This window comes from Oreochromis niloticus, linkage group LG11, assembly GCF_001858045.2.
Source record: "Oreochromis niloticus isolate F11D_XX linkage group LG11, O_niloticus_UMD_NMBU, whole genome shotgun sequence".
Lineage (NCBI taxonomy): Eukaryota > Metazoa > Chordata > Actinopteri > Cichliformes > Cichlidae > Oreochromis > Oreochromis niloticus.
In genome coordinates this window covers 21,094,641-21,106,283 of record NC_031976.2, presented here as the reverse complement: position 1 = coordinate 21,106,283, position 11,643 = coordinate 21,094,641, and the positions used below count along the sequence as shown (strand labels likewise).

General features: G+C 42.1%; 1 protein-coding gene across 5 annotated transcripts; it reads left to right on the top strand.

The window, feature by feature from the left end:
- Positions 1 to 437: 437 nt before the first annotated feature.
- trim46a (tripartite motif containing 46a) lies at positions 438 to 9,549 on the top strand. Of its 5 annotated transcripts, none has more exons than XM_025911507.1 (12): positions 440 to 1,063; positions 1,867 to 2,125; positions 2,605 to 2,752; positions 3,505 to 3,703; positions 3,782 to 3,928; positions 4,021 to 4,116; positions 4,573 to 4,826; positions 4,914 to 5,035; positions 5,133 to 5,462; positions 6,120 to 6,349; positions 6,466 to 6,533; positions 7,607 to 7,954. In XM_025911507.1, the coding sequence occupies exons 1-12, from the start codon at positions 1,004 to 1,006 to the stop codon at positions 7,653 to 7,655; spliced, it is 1,962 nt and encodes a 653-aa protein (XP_025767292.1). In that variant the 5' UTR covers positions 440 to 1,003; the 3' UTR covers positions 7,656 to 7,954. The 5 variants fall into 5 exon arrangements, with proteins under 5 accessions (XP_013130273.1, XP_005472714.1, XP_025767292.1 ...); XM_025911506.1 differs by having other exon boundaries at positions 7,588 to 7,954; XM_005472655.3 differs by having other exon boundaries at positions 443 to 1,063; positions 7,812 to 9,549.
- Positions 9,550 to 11,643: the final 2,094 nt, after the last annotated feature.

The window sequence follows — 11,643 nt, the reverse complement described above, 5'->3', positions numbered from 1 at the left end:
GGATTGTTGGGGTTTTCTCTCTTTTACCTTGTTTCATTAGTTACTTGTTTAACATTTTTGTTCTTACTTCATTTTACCTTGTTTCATTAGTTACTTGTTTAACATTTTTGTTCTTACTTCATTTTACCTTGTTTCATTATTTACTTGTTTAACATTTTTGTTCTTACTTCATTTTACCTTGTTTCATTATTTACTTGTTTAACTTTTTTTGACTTGCTTGTTTATAATAAACCAATTGAATTTATCTTTTGAGTATTTTTCGTCTAATCTTTACAGAATTTTTCAAACATTCATATCTGTCGCTTATTTTCTTCTTGAAACCTCATAAATGGTGAAGGAAAAACCCTGGAACATGGTTTGAAACACTGAAATTGTTTCAGTTCAAACCGCCAAAGTCATACGTGTGTGTGTGTGTGTGTGTGTGTGCTTGAAAAAACAAAACATTGCCATCTAATGGCAAAACGAAAAACTGCCACTAGCATATGTATCAACATATAAATACTACGGAGGAGCTACACGTTCAAGGAGCTGGAGGTTTATTTCGAAAAACTGACTGCAAATTGTTTTAAGCTGTTTTAAACACACATCCAGAATGCCATGCATGGAAAAACCCTATAAAATGCTGTAATTGTATAAATGTTAATCGGACATTTTTATTTGCAGGTTTGGCATACATTAAGATAAAATAAATGTAGCTGGAATATAATAGTGCCAAGTTCCATTCTAATTGTATTAATCGGTCTTTGAGCAATGCGACTGTGGCAGCTGTAGCCTAAACCAGTCCAAATCCCCCCTCCTCCCATCGCTACGTGGAGTGGACTCGTTGTTTTGAGACAGACGGCACTGAATCGGCGTGTGTGCAAAAACACACCTCCAGCACGGCTACATCAGGTCGAGGCCCGGGCTTGCCATACCTCGGTACGGTAACCCTGCTCAGCCTTTCTCCAGACGAAAAAAAAGGCGATCCGTTATTGTATCACAGAGGTATTTGCATCGAAGGAGTATGGCAGAAGCGGACTTACAAACCTTCACATCTATCATGGACGCGCTGGTTCGCATCAGTGTAAGTGTGACGCTCATTTTATTAGCCATTTTTAACCATGTGTACTCTTTTTAAAAGCGATCTGTTTACCACCTGTGCATTTACCTGTGGATCTTTTCCATATTGCATATATGTGCGCTGATGATGAAGGAATGTGTGGCATTTCTTCCTTTGGAAGGTATTTTTTTGCATCTCGAATCAAAGAGAAAAGGCAATGCTCTAGCACTGTGGCTGGAAACGTAAAACTGGGCCACTGTGACCACAAATTTATTAATTAAGTAAACAAAAAGTTCTAGTAGATCAAATGAGTGTTTGAGCATTAAAACTAATTAAATATGTTGGCGAGTAGTAGGTTAAAATACTCGTGATGCACATGATGGGAAGATGCACGTTGTCATAGAAACGGGAAGCTGCGTTTAAGTAGCTGCAGCAATAGAAAGGGGCCTCCAGAACCAGTAAAATTGATGCTGGTGGACAGAATGAGCAGAAAAATGCATTTTCATTTTACAGATTTAAAAATCTCACTGCTTTGTACTACTCAGAGTTGTGTAAACTGCATCTAAATATTTTACAGGGTACAGGTAAAGCTAGATGAGTATTCAGGGGAAAGCTATTTATTCATCCACGCTGGCCTTCTCTGCTCCCTGTATATTCAGTGCCAGCCTACGTAACCAGTTTTCATCTCCCATTTTTCACTCTTGACTCCTACACATTGACTATACATTTTTTCACAAGACACAGAATGTATAGAGCAGCCGATTCCTTGTTTATTCTAGTGATTCAACTGTTATTTAGTCTTCAGCCTCTTTCGTCCTCCTCTCCAGTCCAACATGAAGAGCATGGAACAGGAGCTGCTTTGCCCAGTGTGTGATGAGATGGTGAAGCAGCCCATCCTCCTGCCCTGCCAGCACAGTGTGTGTCTGCTTTGTGCAGCTGAGGTGTTGGTACAAAGAGGCTATCCTCCTCCAGATCTCCCTCCAGAGCCTTACTCACCATCCTCCACACCCAACACCCGATCCCCACGACAGACACGCAGACCTGCTCCCAGGACGCCTGATCGCCTGGAGCGGGTCCTTAGAACAGGTAAAGGAAATAGTTTATGTGTGTGTGTGTGTTTGGCATTCAAATGAACAAGGATGATGTTGGCGTGGCATGATGTCACTGTCCTCTCAGAGTGTCATAGATGATTTAACAGACACCTCAGCATCCTGCCGCACATCCAGAGCTTTATGGATTCATCTAATGACTTATTTAAGTGCATGTAGAGCAAGAAGATAGAGTCCGAGAGTCCTTACCTCAAGGAGACACGAAAGGCAGTAAGCATCTGCTGAGCAGGTGTGTTGCCAAGGTGTCTGTGTAAGCAAATAGTTTTTCCTCTACAAGTTTATTTTTCATGATGATCTCACAAATGTGGAGACAAATTAGAGTTTCGCTTCCTTCCTTTTCTCACTAGTCCACCTTTGTTAAATTCCTCATAAACTATCTCTAAAAACCTTGCATTTTTATTCTTCTGTGTCTGTGTTTCTTTCCTCTTTATCCCCACACCTGCATCACTCTCCCAGTGTGTGGGACATACCCAGGGCGACGGCGGAAGGAGACCCATCCCCCCATGCTGTTCCCCTGTCCTTCCTGTCAGCAGGATATAGAGCTCGGGGAGAAAGGCCTGACAGACTGCCTTCGCAACCTCACCCTGGAGCGCATTGTGGAGAGGTATGTATACGCACAAACACCATGAATATCACGTAAGTGCTGTAGCATCAGAACCTCAGGTCAGGCAGAGAAAGAGCCGACACCTTTTGGCTCCCCCGTGCATGTCACCTGGCTTTATTTTATCCAGTGGGAATGTCGCATTATAAGAGCTGTAATAGTTTTGGAAAAGCACTCTAACCAATCGTGCAGGCAATGTGAAAAGGCAGCGAATGAAGAGTGAAGCCAGTGCTGCTTTATAAATGAGACAGGAAATCATTTGCTGGAAGGAGTTGCAATAATGATCTTTTCCTTTACTCTTGATCCAAGGCTGAGAGCAAAGTGCAGGGGCAGCTGTAAAAATGCAGCGCAGCAGTGGTTAAACTGTTCATTTTTGTTTGGACTGAAACACTCTTCTGGCTTTTTTAATCCCCCCCCCATCAGTTCAAACAAAGGAGATCAAAGTAAGAGGAGCTGCTTCTAAAACAGTGAGACAGGGAGAGCCATTTTCACACGCAGCAGTTTGTTCGCTGCTTCCTCCCCTAGAATCACTGCTATTGGTGGGGAAAGTGTGACGGTGCATGTTTTACTGCGCAGGATGCACTAACAAGGCAGCTGCTGGTGATGTAACCAGGTCAGGCAGTTGAAGAGTTGCCTTCCTAACTACTGAAAAAAGCAGGCCACAGTCAGATGAGCTCATTATTCCCATTCTCTTTGCCGCTGCAGAATTATCACAGCCTTGCCCTTATCTCCATGTACACACGTCTGTCCTTTAGGTACAGGCACACAGTAAGTCTGGGCAGCGTAGCCATCATGTGCAGTTTCTGTAAGCCTCCCCAGTCTCTGGAGGCTACCAAGGGCTGCGCTGACTGCAAGTCCAACTTTTGCAACGAGTGTTTCAAGCTCTACCACCCGTGGGGAACCCCTCGAGCTCAGCATGAACACATTCTACCTACCAACAACTTTAGGCCAAAGGTTGGTCTCTGTTTTTATCTCCGCACATGATACAAAGTTGCATCTCTTCCAGTATGTTAACCCTCCTTTGTGTTCTAGGTTTTAACATGCACAGAGCATGAGCAGGAGAGACTGCAGTGGTACTGCCGTACCTGCCAGAGGCTGCTGTGTCCGCTTTGTAAGCTACGTCGTATCCATCATGGGCACAAAGTTTTGCCTATAGCACAAGCCTACCAGGCACTCAAGGTGATTTCGAGAGTGGCAGTAATATGTTTTTACTGTGCTACAGCCATGGTGATTGCAGCATAGCAGTGTTAGCTTTCTATTTGGTTTTACAGGACAAGATTACCAAGGAAGTCAACTTCATTTTGGCAAACCAGGAGACAATACAGAGTCAGATCACTCAACTGGAGGCTGCCATCAAACACATGGAGGTGTGCTTCTCCTCTGCTTTGTTAAAGTAGCTTTTGATCTTTGTTCAGGTGCAACAGTATTTGCTAGGGCTTCAAATGGAATATTTTGGAGGTACATTTTACAATTTTAGTAGAAAATATGTCATTGGGATATCAATACTGTGTAGATTTTACCTGCAGCTTTCTCCCGAGTTTCTCAGCAAAAAATTTAATTATTTCACCGAATTTAGAGGAACTGTGATGCTTCAGTACAATATGAATGAACTTCAGTTTAACTGACCACTTGCTTTTAACTACAATTGCAACACAAAGGAAAAGGCCCTGTAGATGCCTAAGCTCTAGTGCTATAGCACATACGTGTTGGTTGCAGATAGGCCTTTGTCTCCAAAAGCATCGTGATTTTTCCCTGAGTAGCAACAGTATCTCCAATCTTTCTTCATTCTTCCAACTATTTTTGCATCCTCTCTCTTTCTGCAGGCCAACAGTGCAGTGGCTCTACAGCACTTGACTCATTGTATCCAAGAGCTGGGAGCGGCTGTAGCTGAGCGCCAGGGGTCTTTGACCTTGGCCTTGGAGGGATCCCGCAGCAGAAAGGAGGAGGCCCTGTCCTCTCAGGTCTTTGAGAAGCAAGGCCTGCTGGAGCAGGCCGGTCTGATGGCCTACACTCAAGAGCTGCTGAAAGAGACGGATGCACCCTGCTTTGTGCAGGCTGCGAGAGTAACACACAACAGGTAAGAGCTTCAGCCGTTTTCATTCAGTTCGAATTGTTACCTTTATTTGAATTTTCTTAAATTCCTTTTATTATCTTATTTCTCCAGGCTGGTGAAGGCTATAGAAAATCTCCAGTGTTTCTCTCTCGCTGCCGATCCCTCCTTCAGACACTTTCACCTGGATGCATCCAAAGAGATCAAGATCATAAACAGTTTGGACTTCATACAAGGTGGGTTGTCAGCTTCTTTGTTCCTGCAATACGCGGCATGTTAAAGAGTTAAAAATGAATAGTTTAACCTCCATATCTTTGCAATTTTTCTCCACAGCTCCACTGGCTCCAGTCATTGACACTCAGAAGACGTTAGCTTACGACCAGCTGTTTTTATGCTGGCGGCTCCCTCAGGACTCCGCTCCAGCGTGGCACTTTTCTGTCGAATACCAGCGACGAGCAGGAGGAGCTGCGGCCACGTGGGGTGGCATCAGATCCCCTAATTCGGCCACAGCTTGGCTGCGCATCGATGAAGTGAAGGGGACTAGTGCTGTGGTCGATCGACTGCAGATGGACAGCGTGTATGTGCTGAGAGTGAGAGGGTGCAACAAGGCTGGCTTTGGAGAGTACAGCGAAGAGGTTTACCTCCACACTCCACCGGCACCTGGTAGGATGTGTACACACAGTTGTTTCAGGACTAAAAGTCTTCATCTTGCCACTCTTTTAATGAAATTCTAAGATTAACAAAAGCTGTTTTTTCCCCTAGTATTCATATTGCCAGTAGTCATTTTCAGCCGATTGACTAATCTTTGTTTCTTTTCTCTCCATCCCTTGATTTCCTCCATTCCCATTGTTTTAGTTTCTGCAAAAGCCTTCCTTTATTTGCTCTGCATTCCAGTGCCATCCCAGTCATACTATATCTACTTCTGTCTTATATGCCACAGGTCTGTTTTTTCTGCACTTTCCAAAATCATTTGTGTTCGTACATTTTGTCCATTGTTCTTTTTTGGTATTATTGTAAATAATAATCCATCCAAAAGTATTTGTCATTATAAACATATTTGAGGAAAAAAGGTATATGTACACTGATCAAATTTTACTCTTTACCTTTATTGTTTTTCATGTTTTTGTTGTAAAGCCGTCTTAGTATTCATCTTGAAAACAAAGTTTTCTTTTCATTTGTCTCCTATGTGTTTGTCTCATGCTCCTTTTAGCCCCTTTTTCATTTTCTACGCCTGAGCTGCAGGATCTAACCTTTCCTCCTTTCTGATTCCTTTCCTTTACCTTTCTTGTCATCTCTCTCCTTCTTTATCTTTCCTACCAGTCTTGAGTTTTTCTCTAGACTCTCGCTGGGGCTTGCATGCTGACCGGTTGGCACTGGGTAAAGGCCAAACCTACGCCCGCAGTGTGCCAGGCCTCTCCCTTCTGCAGGCTGCCGATCGCACACTAACATCTTGCCACTTGACCTCTGACTTACTGGTAGCAGACTTGGCTGTCACTCAAGGCAAACACTACTGGGCATGCTCTGTAGAGCCTAGTTCGTACCTGGTAAAGGTAAGAGGAAGTGTTGTTGATCATGTTGTGAAGAAGGCTTTTAAAAAAATCTTTTACATGCAAACTCACAATGGATGTGACCAAAGCTTCTTTCTTTTTGCTCCCCTCATTTGCAGATAGGAGTTGGGCAGGAGGCTAAGCTACAAGAGTGGTTCCATCTCCCTCAGGACATGGCTAGCCCTCGGTAACTAAACCTTACCTTTTCAACTATCCATCCGTCCATCCATCGTCTTCCGCTTGTCCTTCTCAGGGTTGTGTTTGACTTTATTTAAACTGACTGGTTTCCTGGCATGAACCCAGCTTTTAGGCATAGGCCACAAATTTTCAATAGTGTTGAGGTCAGGGCTTTGGGAAGGCCGTTCTAAAAGCTTAATATTAGCCTGCGTTTTATATTCCACAACCAGTTTAGATGTATGTTTGGGATTACTGTGCTGCTGGAGCACAAAACTATGTCCAAATTTAAACCATAAAGCTCTTGATTTGAGGTGAAGTTGAAGAATTTGGAGGTAGTCCCTGTCCTTCATTATCTCATTAACTTTGGGCATAATTCCAGTGCCACTGTTAGCAAAACAGCCCCAGAGCATGATGCTGTCACCATGCGTGACAGTTTTCTTCAGAAGGCTTGTCAATGTGGGCAGCTGCAAATTTCTATTGAGTTTGAAGGTGTTCATTATGGAGCAGGGGTGTCTTTCTCAGTTGGCACCCTCCATGGTGATGTAAAACTAGTTTCACTGTGGACAGTGATGCTGCTGTTCCAGCAGTTTCCAGTTCATACCAGACTCGAGCCTCTGTGGTTCCTGAGTTGTTCCCAAGCATGCTGACCAATATCCTCTCATCTGAGGTTTACAGTTTGGGTCTTCCCCATTCAAACGTGTGCACCCAACTCTTGTTTTGTAAAGTCATTAAACATGTATGCTGTATAGTTATTCAACACGTGAAAAGTAATCAAAAGCCCCAAATTACCATGACATTAATATCCATGATGAATGGATGTAATCATCTGATCATGACTGTCAAAGGTAGAAATAGCAGTGCTCAGAAACTGGTTGTGGCTGAGGTAGTAGAGCAGGCCATCTATTAATCAGAAACTTGTTGGTTCCATCTCTGGCTGCTACAGTATCCTAACATACTGAAAGAACTTGGACATGGAAATGACTGTTTTTATGAAATGGTGAATGAGACATGTACTCAAGTAAGTAGAAAAGCACTAAATAAGAGCCACTTCATTTGCCATTCAGTAACATGCCTTGTATTCAGATGGATAGGAGCCATGGCAGCACTTTCACTTCCTCCATACATACAGTAAGTTAGAATTAAATATATTTTTAACCACTTGGGGGCAACATAACAGCTTGTAAACACATCAATACTGCTGTTGGCCACTGCTGGAAACAGCATTTTAAGTAGAAGAAACTAAATCAGGTTTACTCCAAGTTTTGCTCTTACCTCTGCTTCCTCCCAGCTGCGACCCAGACAGCGGCCATGACAGCGGGGCTGAAGATGGCCAGGACTCCCCTCCCTTCTGCTTCCTCACTATGGGCATGGGCAAAATCCTGCTTCCCCAAGGACACAGTCAAACTCAGAGCCAGGGTGACAGCCAGAGCCATGGAGCAATGCACTCCCACAGTAGCAGCCATAGTAGCATGTCTCACCCTCACACTGCTCCTCTGCCACCTCGGCTAGGAGTGTGTCTGGATTGCGACAAAGGACGAGTCACCTTCTACGATGCCCACTCTTTGCGTATCCTATGGGAGGGACACGTGGATTGCTCCGCTCCGGTGTGTCCGGCATTTTGTTTCATTGGCGGTGGAGCCCTGCAGCTGCAGGACCTTGTGGCCAACAGGAGCATTGAGGAGCCACCACCTCGGAGAGTAACCATCCAAACAAGGGCAACGAATCTAAGTAAATAAACAGCTCGTTGGCACAGTTCACTCAGAGATGAGAGTTTGTGAAATGATCCTGGGCAGAAAATGCTCTCTGGCTGAACGGTGACTGCTAAATACAGTTCTAGTTTTCCCTTCAGTGTGATCAATATAAATATCTGATGTTCTTTTACAGTTGCACTTGGCCTGAACTGATCACATTTCTCTTTTGGCTTTTTTTTTAATTAAAAAAATTACTTTGCAATGCGACTACTAAGGACACTGTAGCCAAGGTGGTTTTAGACTATGCAGAATTCTGTTCACAGGGTCTCTCAATAATCTGTGTGCAACGGGAAAAAAAACAAAACAACTGCTCTCCCTTTACTTTTGGCTAATTTTGTCCCAGAATAATTGGATAACATAAGCTGCATGCAGGTGTAACTAAGATTCATAACTTGCGTATCTGCAGATAACCGACTGTCACCTTGTGAAAATAACTCAGATGTACTGTATGCCTAATTTTTTTTTTATCTTAAATTTTTATGTAGCGCCAGCAATGTGAATATAAAACAAAATTAGAGAATGTGAATTTTCTTCTGTAGTTGAATAAAAAGCTTCAGTTTTGGTTTTATATAGTCACTGTTTTGCATTTCAAAAGAATTGTGTGGCTTTTTGGCTGCGTAAACATGCTCACAGTTGCCTACTTTTTTTTGTGTGTGTGATTATAACACAAATCAAAGAAACCTGAAGGAATACTGTTCTCGTTACGCTGGTTGACATAACCATGCGAATACATTTCAACGTGTCACGTTTTGAAAAGTTGGAAATGTTTATGGCCTGTTTGTGTCGTGTGTGTTTATGGTGTTTGAGTGATTTACACGTAAGTGTCAATGATCAGGTAAATGAAGTGGATTACTGAGACAAACTGAAGTACACTTTATATTTCACTTTTCCTCCCTATACCTTTTGAAACCTACAATATTAGCTAAGTTACTTATTTCCTGTTATGTATCATTTAAATGCAAAGAGTTTACACTGTAGTATTTTCAAAATGACAGGCTCTGACTGTATTTTGATATGATTTTTTTGTGGGTATGTGTGGGTGTGTGAGCTCTGGCTGTAACTTTCACCCTTTCTGTGGTATGTATGTGTGTGTATCCTGTCCTGTCCTGTCTTGAATAACTCGTCTATACCCCGTACGTATGTTCCAGCACAGCACTTGAATGACTTGAGACTGTAGCATCTCAGAAATCAGAGTCCTCCTGATTTAGACTTTGCCTTGCTGGCAGAATGTTTCTATCAAGTCAAGAGAAAACAATAAAAGAATGGCAACTATGATGTGGAGTCACTTTGTGCCGAAAAATTCCTAAAACAAGTATAGTACTGTGAAAAAGTCTTCAGGTATCCCTCATTTCTTTTTATTTTTCTTGAAAAATGGGAAATGAGTGCAACAGTCTATTGAAACATTTGCAAATGTACATGGGAAAAAAAATACAGTAAAAACAGAGATTGTGCAATTCTAACAGCCACTGGCTGAAATGGAGCCAAAACCATGACACGGCCTCCACTTTGTTTTACAGATTACCGTATATGTTGTACCGCTCCCCTGACCTCATCCGTGCATACTGACATCAACTGGAACCAAAGATTTCATATTTGGATTCATGACTCCATCAGACCTGTTTCAGTTCTTGTGTAATGCAGCATACCTCAGCCTTTCCTTCCCATCCTTATGAATTGCTTCTTAACAGCCTCCCTTCCACTGAAACCATTCCTGATGAGACTTCAATGAATAGTAAAGGACCAGATGCATTTCTCACGACTACTTTTCATCTAACGTAGATGGTTTTTAGGCCTTCCACGTCTTCATTTGTTCTATACTTATCCAAATTGTCCAAAGACACACTGCATACAAAATATTTACGGTTTTCAGCTAATATCTCTTCGCACTTAACCCTGTTGGTACAAAAATACTATTTCATGCCTGCATAAAACTGAATCTTTGGCTTTTTTTTTCTTAAGAGAAATTCAGCTAAAGAAATGGGAACTGAAGTGTTTTTGCAACTAGCTACGTAGCAAAGACATAATTTAAAATCGGTACTTTCTATATTGTCTGCTGTGTGTAGACATAAGTTCTATAACTTATGATCAAACAAACAAACAAACAAATTCATCTGACAGTGTTCAGGTACACAGGCTGGACTGCAAATAAGTGGAAAAGCAGCCAATGTCCAAAGAAAATCTTTAAAAGAATTTCTTTTCCCTGCCCTCAAGCACCGGAACATGTGAACTCAAAGATTTCTCTGTACTGGAGAAATTATAAGTAGATATCCACGACAATTTCTTTAGTGCTTCTTAACATTCTGTCTTTTAAATTTGACCCCCCCCCCAAAATGAACTCACTTAAATTAAAGCATTTCATCATCAACTGACATGTCTTCATACAATACCCAACATTAACATAAACACAGCTAGTGGTTAAATTGCTGCCCACAATAAAAGTCGACACACTTTGACTGACTGCAAACAGCAGAACAGTAGTCTCAGAGGGCTTATCAAAACAAACCCTATTTGTTTGCATGTCATGGAAAAACCGCCTCTCAGTGTGTGATGCCCGATTGCGTGTAAGGGCAAGTGTGCCAGAGCTGCTTAAATGGATAAAGTGGATGTTTTGTGCCACAGGGTTTAAATATAATCAGCCAAGACACACCTTTGGAAATCTGACACTGAAAGCAGCAGAAAGATTTCAACACGTGCTTTATAGCATGTTAACACTAGACGGGAAAAGGTGAGTGGGTTGTTTTTTAACAGCGTAGTCATCAAAGAAAGATATTTTCCAGAAAGGTAGATGACTTAGATACATATTATGCAATCTCAAAATTTCTCTGAATTTGTCCTTGTCATTTGATATCAGCAGGGAGCTGTTGCAATCAAACCAATCATGCAATCATAGCTGAAGCTCTTTCACTTCAGAAGCTTGCAGTATGAAATATTCAGCATTAGGGGGCAACATTGCTTCTGCATTGTCCAATTGTCCTCTCTTTTGTTTGAAAAAAAAAAAAAAGGTTCACAACAGGTGCACACGGTGTCAACACCGAGCTGTCTGGTCACAAATCTGTGATGACATGTCAGATAATGTTAGGTAATGGGAGCATTCAGCTTCTGTTTGGTTCACCTGAACCAGTCTTCGTGGTATTCATGGTGTTAGACCTGGAAGAATATTAATCTTGCTCGTATCTATCCCTTTCTTTTTCTTCTTTTTGGACATAACAGAAAAAGAAAGAAAACCTCCCACAGGGCACAAATCTAAAAATCTACATTGACACCACACTGTTTTCCAGTGAAGCGTTATACAGACATGTTCTTGCTTTTTGTTTCCTGGTGTTTTTTTTCTCTCCGCAGGCCTCTGTTTGCCCTGTGGCTTCACCATTT